Source organism: Martes martes (genome assembly GCF_963455335.1).
Source record: "Martes martes genome assembly, chromosome: 14".
Taxonomy (NCBI): domain Eukaryota; kingdom Metazoa; phylum Chordata; class Mammalia; order Carnivora; family Mustelidae; genus Martes; species Martes martes.
In genome coordinates, this window is record NC_137902.1 from 55,749,326 (window position 1) to 55,764,947 (window position 15,622).

Below are 15,622 nucleotides of genomic sequence, written 5' to 3' on the forward strand. Positions count from 1 at the left end.
ACTGGATCTTCTTTTTTTTTTTTCCTTTCATTTTCTTTTTCTTTAAAAACAAAATAAAACAAAACAAAAGCCTGAAGCAAAATCTTTTTAGGAGTAGATACAGATGTCATGGGGGGAGGGGTGGGGGCACTAAAAACAGAAAAGGAAAGCACCAGTGAGACGCCTTTCTCATGTTCTTCTTTCTGCCCCTGAACACAGACAGCCGACAAAGCCCAAGTCACTTTTATGCCCTCTTCCCTTGCAAAAAGGAGAAACAAGGTTTTAAGAATTTTGAAAGGATTTTTTTTGTGTGTGTGTGTAAAAGTCAATGCTATAAATCTAAAACGAAGTCTGTCTTTTAAAAAAGTTCTAAAACAACAGGAAGGAAACACATGGAAAGAAACCCCTCGTGGAGACCTGGTTGATTACAGACGGAGGCTCTTTGAAACGAGAATAGAAAAGGCCGAGGGCTCGTTCCGTGGGCAGGCCCCGCTCTGGCAGCCCCCGTGACCCGCTGCCCTCCGGTCCCCTGCCGTCACCCTTCCTCTCTCCTCTTAAAAAAGAAACCCCTCTCCTGTGACTTGGATCCTCCTCTGATTCCCGTGGGCCAGCGTGGCTGGGCGGGGGGGCGGCTACTTGGCATCGAGCTTGGCCATCTCCTGCACGTAGATGCCGATGCTCTCGCTGTCGAAGAGCAGGAAGTAGACATTCTTCAGTGAGGACGAGCTCGAGTCGTCAAAGTGGGCTGAGATGGCTTTGAGGGTCACCTGGGCGGCCATCTGTTTGGGGAAGCAGTTTCTGCATCGGAGGGAAAGAAGAGCTGATGTCATTTTGGTTCCCAGGACCCACGGGGTAACTTGGCCCTCAGCCCGGGGCCGGGGGCAGCGCGGTGCCTTCTTTTCTTGGCACCAGGCCTTTTGGTTTCTGTCTCATGGGGCCTCCCTGTGTGCCGGCGGGGCCACGGATCACCTCCTTTGAGCCGAGGCAGAGGGGCAGCCTGGGACGGGGCAGGCAGGCCCCACTCTACGGGAGCCATGCTGGCTGGGACAGGTGCGGTGGGCTCAGCCCAAGTCACAGGGACATAGGAATCCATGTCCCCTGCCTCCAGTCAAGCCGGGCTTTAAAACCACGACCAGCTCAGCATCTAACATAGCTGGTGTTCTAGAACGCACAGCTAGTTTTTCTGAGTGCCCTCGAAACTGCTATATGGTGTCAGGTTGTTGGTTAAAGGGGAAAATGTACGCTCACTGCTCCTCTCACGGACCCCCTACGGACGTGCCGCTGTAATTTGAGTGTGGGGGCCTCCAAGCACCCAGCAGAGATGTGGCTGTCCGCCGGGCTGGGCCATGGCATCAGCCTCCGGGGACATGGCCATCATACTCGTGTGGGGTTGGCCACCAAGCCCCCTCGGGCAGGGACGGGATGAGCCCACCAGACAGGACTTCTCATTTGCCTGTGGTGTCCCAGCCCAGAACATCACAACATGTGGGCCCGGCTGCACAAAGACTTCAGCCCGCTGTGCCTCTGGGCCAGGCTATGGAGACCCCATGCTGCTGGCTCGGCCTGGGGTGGGATGACAGCAGGAAGCAAGGCCTCACCATTCCCCTCAGAGCCTTCCCCTCAGAGAATATCTTGGGTATGTAAATCCTATCCGTGTTACAAAGGGGCATCTTGTAAGAGAGAGCATGTTCAAAACAGAAGCAATAGCTCGCTTTGACTGCGAGGGTGACGGGAGAGGACAGGCCACCTGTGAGGACAGACAGCCTCATTCCCTACCTGCTGTGGCTCTCGAACTCAGCTGCATCCGTGACAATTAGAACCAGCACTTATAACTCCCAAAGCAGACCTTTGGTGGGAGCCTGTCCCTTCTCTGGGAGTGTCTGTGAGGGCCGCAGCCTCAGGCTGTCCTCCTCTCCACCCTGGCAGCACACGAGCCCCCCTGGCACTCTGAGGTGGTAGTTTTTTGTTGGCGGGGGGAGGTCTGAGACACTGCACTCTAACACTCTAACACAGCAGAGTCAGCGTGGCCCGGCCACAGGCAACACTTGGAATGGCAAGGCGCTTGAGCCTGGTGTTCTTTTAAGGAGGCTCCTTGACCGGTGGAGCCCAAGGCGAGGCTTGAACTTGTGACTGACCCTGAGATCACGGCCTGAGCGGAGATCAAGGGTCGGACGCCTAACCAGCTGAGCCCAGAGCCTGGGATTTTCCGATCACGTGTTCTGACAGGGCAGCCGCTGGGGATGCGGGCCTTGACCATGGCAGCCCGTCAGAGAAGCTCTGCTCCCGGCTGCTCTCCAGCGCTGCCTTTTCACTGTGTTTTAGAGGCTGGAAACTGGGTTTCTGGCCCAATGACCAGGTCAGTGCGCATGGCTGCACCGGCAGCCCTCGGTCGTATCTTCTGGATTGGCCAGACTGGTGTGACTGTGGGAGAGCCGCGGGCCACAGGCTGGAAGGGGAGACCGCAGGCCTCCCGCGGCCTCCGCCGGCCTCCCGCGGCCACCCGGAGGAACGCATCTTACCTGCCGCTGGGGAACGGTGGGAACGCCACGGACTTGAGCTTCTTGTCCTCCGCTGCTGACAGGCAGTTTTTGATGGTCTCTTCAAGCTGCTCTTCACATTTGTCTGAGCCCCACTGAGGGATGTGACAGTGGATGACAAATTTGGCTGCAAGTCCGCTGGATTGGCTGACAGCGGCTGGGACAGGAGAGAAACACGGTGGGTCATTTCCTACACTTCCCCTTCAGCTGGGGGCCGAGGCCGGACCTCACGGAAGCCTTTCGGCTGTGCGCACATGGGGCGGCGAGAGAAGCTGGCTGGACACTGTTCTGTGCCTCTGATGGGACTGGACGGCTGCCAGAGAGCGGGAGCCCTGTCCGGCCTGCCGTGGCCAGTGGACACCAGCTCCAGAGGAATGCGTCAGCGGCCCTCACGTGCTCCGCCTGGCCGCTAGGGTGGGTGACCTCCTGACCACGGTTCCCAGCGGGAGGTACCCACCAGCATCATCTCTGACGGCTGAGTGGCCTGACCCCGATGTCCCACGTCCAGATCCCTGGGACCTGGGGGCGTTACCTTACATGGCGAAAGGGGCTTTGCAGAGGCGAGTTAGTGAAGACCTGCGGGATGGATTATCTGGGGTTATCGGGGGTGCCCTAAGTGTAATCACCTGGGTCCTTCTAAGCGGGGCGGAGGGGGGTGGGCAGGGAGGTCAAAGGTAGGAGCAGTGGTGGGAGGAGAAGGTGACTGGAGTGACGCGGCCGGGAGCCAGGGAGTGGGGCGGAAGTGGGTCTCATCTTGGCTGTGGTGTGTTTTGCTTGGCACACTGATTGTACATGAAGCAAGTGATGCTGGCAGGGAGGGGGCTGAGGCTGTGCCGGGAACCCGGGCTCGAGGCCACACTCACCTTCAGCAACTTCCAAAGGGCCTTGGGATTTGCGAAGCTCCTTCACCGTTTCCAAGAACTCTTTGCCGCCAGCCTTTTCCAAGGCCTTCCCTGAAGAGGAGAACAAGGGAAGCCATTGTTGTTGTCCTTTTCAAAGTCATTTGCCACACCGTGTCACATAGTTTCAGTAGGGCCAGAAGACAAACCCACCCACCACCCTGAGGAAGCAGGAATCATGCTTCACAGTGGGAGTCCTGGTTGCCAGTGGTCACTGCTGGCCCAGGTCTTGGCTTTTGTCCCACAGGACTTGGATTCTAGCAAACTCTCTCTCTTTTTTTTTTAAGATTTTACTTCATATTTTAGAGAGAGCTCGCTCTCCTGTAAGTGGGCAAAAGGGCAGAGGGAGAGGGAGAGAGAGAATCTCAAGTAGACGCCTCGCTGAGCAGGGAGCCCGATGCCAGGCTCCCTCTCCCAACCCTGAGATCATGGCCTGAGCTGAAATCAAGAGTCAGACGCTCAGCCGACGGAGCCAACCGGGTGCCCCTCCAGCAAACTCTTTTAAGGGGACTTTGAGGGAGTGACGGCATCATAAGTAGCCTCAGGACACGAAAACTAAAGGTGATTTTAAAAAATGGAAGTATAGTGGACACATGAGGCTACATGAGTTTCAGACACACCACACAAGTGATGGCACAAGTCTACACGTTACGTTGTGTTCCCCACCGCGGGGGCCGCCGCCTGGCACTGTTCGGCGCCCTTGTAATACCATTGCCTACGTTACTTCCTACGCTGTAGTAAAGGTGAGCTTTAAAAATAAATTGGAACTCCAGTGTTCTGAAGTCTGGGTTCAGTCCCCACGCTGGGTTGGTCAAATTCAGTGTCTTGGTAATTTGAAGGCAGTGCCTTCTCACAGACTCTGCAGCTGCCTCTTGTCACCAGGTCCCAAGGCTGGTCCCAGGCCGGTGGTGACAGATGACTCAGCAGGAACCTTGGGGTATGGGTGGGGTGGGTGGAGAGCTCTAGGGCCCTACTCCCAGCTCACCACCTGTGTGTGGTAAGTCTTGGTCAGAGGACAGACACGGGCCCAGGGCGGCCTGCAAGGGTCTTTCTCCAAACCAGGCCATAGTTTTCAATGGAAAAAGGCAGTCTGGAGAGGCTAAACTCTAAGGACCTTCCTGATCGGAGATCCCTTGGCTCTTTGATGTTAGGACAATTCTTGGTATCTCAGAATCATGCTTCCACAGAGGCCAAGAGGAATCCCCAGGAGATGGCAGGATGCCCCTTCTGGCTGGCAGGAACCCCCTGTTAGCACACTGAGGCTCCCCAAGTGTCTGAGGTGACATCCGGGCATCGTGTCTACACGAGATGGGGGCTGCCCCCCGGTGCGGAATGAGGCCTTTCCCCCCACGTGTTTTCAGCTTCTGGTGGATTGGGTCATCTGGCTGTCTGGGGCAAGTCTCGGCTCTCTCTTCAGAGTTATTATGATGGTGGTTAATACTCAGTTGAGGGGTTTCCCTGGGAGCTGGGTGAGGGGGCTTCCCCATGCCCCACCGAGACACCAAAGTATATTTGGAGAGCTGCAGGATGTCACGCAAGATATTGGGGACCATGTCTTTCCAGCAGCCACTCTCCCCTGGGGTTGGGGAGCCGAGGGGATCTCTTCACGAATGTGCTTGGGTTTCAGTGCCATCATTAGGAATGGTCACCTCGGGCCTTCAGGTCTCCTTTTGGGAGACTCCTTTTGGCCGGTGCTGAGCTGTGGGGTCATAGGAGCCCTGAGACGTCCAGGAACCACAGCCGGCAGCCCCGTTCATGCCGAGCCACAGAGGCAGCAGGTGTAAGGGACCAGGTGGGAACATGTGAAAGGCAAGGTGAGCCCACCCTCTTCCCTGAAGACTTCCAAGAAGAATGCAACCTGAAATGTGGATGAGGGCACTTTCTCCCCATGGAGGCATTCCAGAGAAGGAGGGAAGGAGGGCTGGAATTCAGATACGGTCCCCACCCCACACCACCCCTAACGAACCGACAAACCTAGACAAGGAGCGTCAGTGAGAGACAACTGGGCATCACCTGCCTCCTGATGGAAGAACATTCCAACACTGACCAAACTGTCTTGCCAAAAAATTTGGAGCCCGAATCTCATTGAGACTCTAGATCCAACTGCCAATTTATAAGAAAAACAGAGAAGAAACATGTTTAATGACACCAGGAGGATGAAGTCAGTACAATCCAGGCTTGGGAAACCCTACAGGACAAACCGCCCAGCTTCCTCAACTAAATCAATTGAAAAAAAAAAAGAGAGCGAGCGAGAAAGGATGAGAAGGTGTGAAAGAGGAGGCTGTAGATTGTAAGAGACTTAACCAGCCGGAGCATGTGGGCTTATTTGGATCCTGAATCAAGCACATTAAAAAATAAATTGATATTAATGACGTGATTAAAATTTGAACAGTGACTGATATTTGATGACATGATTTTTTCTAGTTGTGATAATGGTATCGTGGTGATGCTGTCAAAAAGCTCGCCCTTATTCTGACATATCCACGGATTTGATGGTGTGAGGTCTGGGGGCTGCAGATGGGAGGCACTGAAGCAGCCTTGGCCCCGGGGGTAGATATGCTTGTAACAGGGTGTGTAGGGTTTATCACGCTCTGCTGTTTCTGTGTGTGCTCGAACTTTCCTGTAGTAACACACAATGCTTTAAAAAGAATAACTCAAAGGGGTGTCTGGGTGGCTCAGTCGGTTAAGCGTCTGACTCTTGATTTTGGCTCAGGTCGGGATCTCAGGGTCGAGAGATCGAGCCCTGAGTTGGGCTCTGCGCTCAGTGTGGAGTCTGCTTGGGATTCTCTCTCTCCCTGTCCCCAGCCTCCTCAACTTGTGTGTGCACGCTCTCTAATAAATAAAATCTTTAAATAAAATAGACTAAATCAGGGTCTCATCTACAGGGGATGACTGGTTTGGATGATGGTCGTGGAAAGTGGAATCATGACAGCAGGGCCCCCTTCTAAACACAGAGCAACAACAACAAAAAAGACCAGCACTCATCAGAATGGTGAGCCCGGCCCTGTGCTAAGCTTCATCCATGTGTGACCCTACTTACTCTTCACAGTGCCCCTGTGACACAGGCGCTATTGCTATCCTCACTTACAGCGGAGGAAACAGAGGTTCAGAGAGCTTAAGAAACCTGCCTAAAGCCACACAGCTATGAGGTGGTTTGTAGAATCCAGGCCTGAGTTTTTGCCCCAATACCTGTATCCTTTCTACCCTATCACCTGCCCCGCCACTTAAAAAAATAAAAAAATCACGATGACTTTCCTGATATAAAAATGCAAACTACAGAAATGATAAAGTAACACACTGCTACTCATTTTGTTTTCAAGAAGCTAGGATATATGTCAAAACAGAGCTTCGGGTTAAAGCTCTGTCGGGGGGAGGGGGGTTGTCTTTCCACGGGGGTGGGGAGGGAGGGGAGTTCAGGGCAGTTGGTAGGACCAAGGCTGGGTCTGAAGAAGGAAGGAGAAATTTTCAGGTTTTGTGTGCAAGTCCTGCTTCTCCCCATTGTGGTTCGCCTGCCCCCACCCCTGAGGCTGTCCTGTCTCCTTTAAGCAAAGCAAGTGGCTTCTGATGCCACAGGGGAAACCTGAGGATGCCCAGCATTCTGGGGCCCCCAGTGTTGCCACCCAAGGCTGAGCTGCCAGCCTCTGCCTAAATCCCAACCTCAGAAGCAAGCCCGGAACCCCAGGGACAAAGCCCTTTCTTTCTTTGCTCACTTTACTATTTCACTGGTGAGCTTAAGGCACTTCCATCTTATAAAAAATGGCTAAGATAGTGGTCACCCAGAGGGCTATGTCCAGTGCCCTCGAGGGCTTACCCCCCGCCCCGTTTCATCCAGCCAGCCCGGAGCAGCTCCCTCCACCACCTGTGGGGCAGGTCGCAGTCCCCCGGAAAGCTGAGTCAACGTACAGCCTCACAGGCAACTTTGTCCAGACGTCCGATTCCTTTTTACCAAAGGTGTTAATTTTTAAGCTCAGTATAAGTGTGGAGGTTTACCCAACACACATACCACAATGTTTACAGCAGCACGACTCGTCATAGCCCGAACTGGAAGCCATGCAAATGGTACCTGCGGCGGAATGGTCAGCACGCCGCCAGAGTCCATGGGGGAGCCAGGAAGAGGACCCAGCTCCAGCCCCGGGTGACAATACGGGTGGATCTCACAATACAGAGTCGGGCAAAAGATACAGAAGACGACTCAGGGCATGACTTTGTTTGCATAAAATCTAAAACAGAGGACGGCGATCTGTGCTGTGAGAAGACAGGACAGTGGCAGCACTTGGAGGGAGGGGACTGGGTCGGGGTAGGAAGGGAGAGTTCTGGGATGCTGGAGAGGTTCTCCTCTGTGATCAAGGTGCCCGCTGCACACTTGTGTTCACTTAGAGGAAAAGTCATCCAGGTGTGCCCTAATGACCTGGGTTTTTTGTTTTGTTTTTTTAAGAGACTTTTTTTTTTAGATTTTATTTATTTATTGGTCAGAAGAGAGAGCATGTGCACACAAGCAGGGGGAGAATCAGAGGGAGAAGCAGGCTTCCTGCTGAGCAGGGAGCCCCCGATGCGGGGCTCGATCCCAGGGCCCTGGGATCATGACCTGAGCCCAAGGTAGTTGCTTAACCAATTAAGCCACCCAGGTGTCCCTAATGATCTGTTTTTATAGAACACCTCAATAAACATTTCAGAAATACATGCAGATTCAAAAGAAAATTCATTATTTTCTAGTAATGCTGTTTGGGGATATGCAGGGTGTGACACGGTTCCACCAGGAGAAGGTATCAAGTCGACAATGACCGACTTCAGAAGGACATGCCCAAGCAGTGGGTGATGCTCTGGCCCCTCTACCCGAGTCTCGGGACCTTACCTATGTCTTCCTTGAGGTCAATTTCGGCTGTGGTTGGGTGGACAATGCCCTCCACTCTCATGGAGCCAATATGGCTGATGTCACTCTGGGTCAGGGACAGCTGCGTCAGGAAGGGAAGATGGGAGAGTGTGGGAAAAGATCAAATCCAGTTAAAATCTTCACATTTCACGTCCCATCTGTTAATTCTCGTGATTATTTATAGCGAATGTCCACAGAAAGGGCCGGGCATAGAGTGACTGTCAAGATTGCCAGGTGTCTGGCCTTTGGTGGGCTCTTTGCAGCTCAGTGGATTTAGTTTTCACTGACGACGGCAGCATGCGACAAATCTGCCTCCTGTTCTAGGAGCAGGAATGGGCCCTTGCCTCGTCTTCTCTTCCCTAGAGCTATGCCTCCATCTCCCAGTCCTGGGGGCCTTGGTGTGCGGTGACACACAGTCTGAGCGGCTCCTAGGAGGGAAGCCCGGGCTGGCTCTCCTCCTCCCCGCTCAGCATCCCACATTCTCCCCAGAGCAGCCTGGACCTCTGGGGGCAGGGACGTGCGGCCGAGGGACCTCATTCAAGAAAAGTGATGGGCTTCGGGACCCTGACCTGCCTTCTCGGGTCACCTTGCCTTTGGGGGACCCATTCTTGGGGCTACACTTGTGAAATGCTGCCCTAGGTGCACACAGCTCAGTGGGAAGCAGGGCATTTTCCACTGTTTCCCCTGTGAGCATGACAGTCACGTTCCCCTAGGTAAGGGACAGAAAGCTAATTGTCGCGCAGCCATAGCCAGCCCCTGCAGGGGACCTCAATGCCGCCTCTTTGCTTCCCTGTGCTCATCAGTGAAAAATGAGGAACCCGCCCCAGGTACACTCTTCTCGAACACGCTCTTCCCAACTGCTGCAGTCGCGGTGGCTCCTTTCACCAGGCTGCAAACATTCCGCTCCCGGAGATGTGATTCACTGACTGTTTCCCTGTGTGTGTCTTCAGCCCCGTTTGACGTGGTAGATAAATGGTCTATTCCGTAAACTTTATGCTAGTGGGAATGAATTATTTGCGTGTCTGTCTTGGCTGCCGCAGACTGTTCAAATGCATAGCCCTGTTTGTTTTCTTTCTGCAGTCTAGAAAGGCAAGCAGACTGAATTATTGGCAAATAATTCATTTCTAACACCGGGGATGTTCAGGAAACATCTATTTCTATTTTCTTTTTCTGATAAATCACATCGAACCATGTCCGGCTGGACTCCCAGAGCTGTTTGAGAGAGGTAGCTGAGGATGTTTTGGGCAGGCCCAGGAATGAGGGGGGCATGGGGAGTTCCCGGCAATGGTGCCATTCTTTTGCCTGACCTGGAAGCTTCTCTATCTTTGTCTGACCGATGGTACCATGAACACTTCTCGGTGCTAAAGAGCATGTTGATTCTCACAATCTAGACCCTGTCAAAGCCCTTTAGTCTAAACGTAAATAATTCAAGACCAGAGTGAGAGCAGGGATGAAGGAAGCATCACTGCTTGTGGCAAACAGAAGGTCATAAAAATGCAATAGCGTTTTTACTACGGCACATCACAACGGTCTTTATTACCTTCTGCCCTAGAACAAGGCTCTTAGAAGACAGAATGGTGAATCCATCCCCTGGCCCATCTTCGGAGGTGGAATTTGAAGTTCCTTCTTTATCGCTGTCCTTTGGTTTGGACTGTTGGTAGAAATCAGAAGGACAGATGGGAACTAATCCAGAAAAAGTCCCAAGTGGCGCTATTAAGTTCTTCCTGTGGCTATGACCACCTTGGATGTGAAAGGAAGCGGTTAGGTGTTCCGTTTGGTGGAGGAAGCAAGGACAGAGATACGAGGGAAAGAAAAGGGTACCACCCCAAAGAAAGAGTGTTAAAGAAGCTCATAGGTACCTGTATTCCTCACTCAAATCTGGACACAGGTGTGTTATTCTTGTCCTCTGCAATGCCTACAGCTTATGAGTGCAAGCCTCAGAACGAAGCAGGGTCATTCCTAGCCCACTGTTCAACCTCCCTTCTCCCCAGGATTTCCCTGGGGCATGGAGGCAGCGGAGTGAACCCTTACAAACCTTTTGTGTTATCACAGAAGTCTGTGGAATGGAAATGTGACAACCCCTGCAGCAGCATTGTCCAGTAGAACTTTCAGTGATCACAGAAATGTTTTATGCTTGTTGAGCACTTGAAATGCGGGTGATATAACCAAGGAACCGGATTTTTAATCTGATTTAGTTTTAATGAATTCCAATTCAAAGAGCACATGTGGCTAGTGGTTCTGGTACTAGGCGGCATATGAAAGTCTTACTCTGTAAATGGCATCTCCCAGCTGTGGCTACCTAGCACATCTCACTGGATAGACCCAGGGGACTGTCTGTGGCAGACACACAGTCTGTAGGAGACAGAGGTGTTTTTGTGCACGATGAGGAGCTCTAAAGAGAAATGATAAACACTAGGCTATCATCTCTCACTTAAGATTTTGACGGGGCCAGTGGAAGTATCTGGCAACGTGAGGACTACCCATGCTTTGGCTTTGGAAACCTCTAGTAGACCCTGCTTGGTGGTTTATGCTCTTGTCCCAGAGGCCCCTTGCCATTTTCTCCCAGCAGGGAGAGTCCCCAGCCCATCAGCAACGCTGGCTACACCCTCATCTTCTGACCGGTCCAGCTTCTCCTGTTCTCTGAGAGTCCCTGGCTCTCACAGCAACCCGGGCTCACCTTTTTGGACGTCCGTGGTTTGGCTGCCTTGGATTTCTTGCCTCCCTTCTTGCCCGATGCCGCCTTCCTTCCCCTTTTCTCCGGGGGAGGGGAGAGGATAGTTTCCGACTTGCCTTTGGTCCCTCGCTTTTTGGCCAGAAGTTCGGGGTGAATTCTGGGCAGGACACCTCCACTGGCGATGGTCACTCCTTTTAGCAGCTAGAAAGAGAAATGTGTGAACTCAGGCAGCAAAGAGCTTGCTGGTTCTGGATTTAATACTGTTCTAACTGACGGCAAAACAAGTGTTACATCTGGTCTTTGCTTTCCCAGAGACACAGTGTGATTAGTGGTTTCACTGGCTTTCCTGTTTTACGGTAGAGTGTGTCTCTGTAGGTATCCAGGCATCCCATGGTCTCGTACAGAAAGCAAAACAAGCAAGGCATGAGGAAAGGGTGAGGGGTTGCAACCAGCAATGTTGCCCGGGTGTGGACTTCTAGACATAAAGGAGGATAAAGAGCTTTGCAGGTGGAGAGCTTTGCTTGACAAAACTGGGTTCAAAGGTCCATGCTAGGGCTAGACCCAGCTAACAACAGATCAGTGGTCTCAACGCTCTGGGGATCATGCATTCCATCTGTAAAGTAGGCTGGACTGTGCGCCTCTCCATTAATGTTTACTTTGTACGTAATTGACATGTGCTGCTACATTAGCACAGTCTGCACATCCCGAAACAGCTCAGGGACTCCAAGGGTGGTCTGCAGCCAGGACTGGCCCACGGACAGGCAGTTACTGTCCAGGGCAAGAGAAATACAGAAATGGCAAGGAAGAGCCCAGAAACTTTTAAAGCAAGCTGACAAAGGTATGGTATATCTACTGGATCAAATAGCAAAGAATTGTGGCTTGTGGTTTGTATGTTTTTGTTTTTTTTAAAATGTTTCTAGCAATTAGTTTTTATTGTATTTTTGGAAATTATCAGTCTGATTCTTCTAAGAGCTGATTCTTCACCACACACAGTTTGAGAAGAAAATGATTAGAATAAAAATTCTTACACCATCCACCATCCATCTCACATTTCCCGGGGGAGGCATTCACAACACTTGCTGATTAATTCTACGCTAAGAAGAAGATTCTCCTGCCCTCATCAGAATAAATCATCAACAAAATTCAGGTGAAGAAACCATGAATAGCATCTCTGCACTGTATCTTCCCCAGCCACACACAGAGCTTGCTTCTAGAAAGGAAAAGAAGGTCTGGCAAGACCCAGAGTAGGTAACGGGTTTATTCCAGAAGCAATTTTCTCTCTGAATGACTGAACTAGCAGAAATGGTTCTTCTCTTACACAATCTGAAAAAAAAATTTTTTTTTGTATTAATATGCTTGGGAACTGTAGCAGGAATGATAACGTAGCCAACTGGGTCCACGAGCCGTTGTGTGTCCGGCAAACATGGCTTGTCGTGATGTTTCAGACAAGACGTACCTGGTTGAGCTCCTCGTCATTGGCCACCGCTAGCAGGATGTGTCTTGGTGCTATCCGGGCCTTCTTGTTGTCCCTCGCGGCATTCCCAGCCAGTTCTAGAATTTCCGCTGAAATCACAATGGAGAGTTAATAGGCAATCACAGAATGGGGTCTGAGATTTCTAGAGCTTTTCTTTGGAAGTGGTCTTTGAATGTAATCACATTGATGCATTTGTGAGTTTTAATGCCAGGGCCTGGAAAGAAATCCGGAAACCTGGAAAGAACTCAGGTTACAGACGAGGATGATATTTTAGCAAGTCCTGCTCTATGATCCCATGGCAGTCTTCCAGCGGTCCTCGACATTAATCCTCCCTCATTTTCCTTAGCATCTAGACCGCTGACTTTTTGTTGAGCCCACCGTTACAAGAGAAAAAGGTATTTCCCAACCTGCCTTGTGGATAACTGTGGTCATGGGACTAGATTCTGGCCAATGAGAGGGAGGCGTCCTCCTGTGCGGTACTTCTGGGAAGTGTCCATCAATGGCGGGACTGTGCCTTCCTTCCCTTTCTGCTGGCACACTGGGGACGTGATGGCTGGAATTTGGCCCAGAGGAGGAACAAAACAGAAGGAACTGGAGTCTCTTGTGATGGTGGAGGCTCCTGACTGGCCTGTCCTTATTCCTGGACTGTCTTTCTCAGCTTCTTTTGTATGAGAGAGAAGTACCCTCTCCCGTTTAAGCCACAGTCAGCAGGAGTTAATGCTGACCAATATGGAGCCCTAACACAGGACTGGAGTCTCTTCTAGTCTCAGGAGAGCAGGGCCATCTCTGAAGAGGATAGTGATGCAGGCAGAGTCTATCTTTGGTACCCACTGGGACGTCTTCCAGAATATCCTTTTCCTCTTCACTTGATGCCCCAGGTCCCTCCTGTCCTAAAGGAAAGTGGATGGGAAGAACTAACTCGTACTGTGGGATGAGGAAATGTTTAACCCAGAAAGTGAATTCTGAATGCGGGATACCTACAAGGCTTGGAAGGAAGGTGTTTGGGGTTTGGGGGGTTTCCACATATCCCTCAGGATCTGACTTTACCAAACATGTCATTTGATAAACGTGAAAGGGCTGATAAAGAGGAATTCTCCTACAATTCTCTTACATGTCATCAAAATTTTTAGTCAAAATTAAAAAAAAATCTGTAGAATTGGATCATACCATCTATATGCTTTCCTCCTTTCCTCTCTTTCTTTCTTCGTCAATTTCAGATGGATGTTCTGCTAATCAAATTTGTCCAACTTCAAAAGTATTAGTGAAGCTCTAAGAAAAAATTCCTTCACTTAGAACACTAGAGGCATGTGCCAATGTGTTGTCTCACTGATACTGCAGTGGTGAAGTGTGTGTGTATGTGTGTGTGTTGGGAGAATTTGCTGGTACAATGGCATAAATACTGAGCTCTAAAATTAACAGGCAATTCTGTGTGAGTCTTTACAATCTACCTAATTTCAAATAAATAGCACATGAAATTGCCATCACTCATAAAAATCTATGGCAATTAAAAAAAAACTGCCTAAGTATGCCATATTAACTAAGCAAATGTGATTAACAAAAAATTAGAATAAAATACGCATTAGAGTTAAATATTTATATAGAATTTCCATAATGAAAAGTTGTAAATCACTGCAAATTCATTCTCACAAGATCTTTTCCAGGTTATTAAGCAATGAATATCGTGTTTACCCACAATCCATTTATACAGTGGCCGTGTTTTCGGAATCAAAGACTGGGGGACGGTAGTTTGAGAAGTATGACCACGCTTGTTGGGACAATGGGATAGAGTATTTGAACTTCATGCCCTATTAGGTCATCTGGTTGGCTATTTCAAGCTGCTGACCAACCCTTTTTTCCCTTGAAAGAAGGGCATACATCACAAAGAACTGTAGTTATGAAGCTTTCACAAATAGGCTGGCTTTTTCGACTCTAGGTTAAAATGTACAGCTCCCCCTTTGCACAATAAAAAGGAGTTGCCTGCACCTGCTCATCTAGGGGGTTCCACCCCTGGGGGGAAGGAGGACTACTCTCAGTCCTTTTTCTAGATTGGGTGGGGGAGGTCAAGGAGCCCCCCACTTTTAAACTTCTGAGCCACTGAATTTAACTCAGGATCTGGGACTACCATTTTCCTGCCTGTGTCTCCCGCACTTAGAGGAAGACGTTAAGCACCCTGCCATGTTCTGCAAATTAGCTGTCAGCATGAGAGGCAGGGTAAATGGGAAGCCCGACAGACTTGGAGCCTTCAGGAAGCCCCCTGAGGTCGGGCTATTTTCAGCTTGACAGACAGGATGCAGACACATTGGATTCACAGACGGACAGCCTGCTGGAACCCAAGGCAGCACAGCCCGGCCAGCATGCCACCGGACTCCCGGACTAGCCCTTCCTAAAATCAGACAGAGGAGAGAAAAACCTCAATTCTGGACTCCAGCACAAAAACAGAGGTAGACTTTTGCTGCAGAAAGAGAAAAACTTCTTAACAATACACAGCTGAAAACCTAGACCAAGGACTTCCCTGTCAGATAGGTGGTCTGATTGTTCCTTGGGACAAGGACTTCATGGTTTAAATGTCTGAAATAAGATTATTATTAATATTTTCCAAATGTTATTATGACCCATACATTCACACGAACTATAAATGTTTGTTACATTCTTGAGTGATTTTATTGATTTTGAGAACATAAGTATCGTTTTATTGGCAGTCCGTAGGAAAAATGGATTTCTATAGCACAAATTTGTTTCGCTGAAAATTTTGTGGGAAGATTATTATTCCGTGAAGCGGTGGAGACTTCCTTGGAAGGTCTATAGACTTCTATATTCTCGGAAGTCACACTTCCAGCAATAGGAACCATCTGGAATATGGCTTAGAATCTAGTCGTTAAAAAAAGTGATTTCTGTAGCCAAAAGGGATTTTGGAAATCTCATCATGCACATAATCTTGGAAGAGTTGGGTCCTCTCGTTTTGTCCACAATCTGAACCAACTTTGGCTACCTGAGCCCACGGGAGCCCAGAAATAGCAGAGTAACTGCAGGGCTGGGGCAGAGGGCACAGAGTGGCCACGCCTTCAAGACTGTCTCCTTCCTCAGCCCCTTCCTTCCTGCCCATTTGCCCATGAGGTGATGATGTCCCCAGGGGTCTGTCTGGGCCCTCTGGTCTGCCTAGGCCATGCAGTATTCCAGGGAGACCCCCAT

The 15,622-nt window shown here is 50.4% G+C and overlaps 1 protein-coding gene across 1 annotated transcript in view; it reads right to left on the minus strand.

Annotated features, from left to right (window-relative positions):
- Window positions 1-44: 44 nt before the first annotated feature.
- MACROH2A2 (macroH2A.2 histone) overlaps window positions 45-15,622 on the minus strand; it is a 41,748-nt gene continuing 26,170 nt past the window's right edge. Inside the window, exons 3-9 of the mRNA XM_080822797.1 lie at window positions 12,416-12,522; window positions 10,963-11,160; window positions 9,826-9,936; window positions 8,268-8,367; window positions 3,380-3,469; window positions 2,499-2,673; window positions 45-777 (exon numbers count right to left, since the gene is read on the minus strand). Coding sequence (XP_080678923.1) covers window positions 612-777; window positions 2,499-2,673; window positions 3,380-3,469; window positions 8,268-8,367; window positions 9,826-9,936; window positions 10,963-11,160; window positions 12,416-12,522 — 947 coding nt within the window. The 3' untranslated portion in view covers window positions 45-611. The remainder of the gene's footprint in view (window positions 778-2,498; window positions 2,674-3,379; window positions 3,470-8,267; window positions 8,368-9,825; window positions 9,937-10,962; window positions 11,161-12,415; window positions 12,523-15,622) is intronic.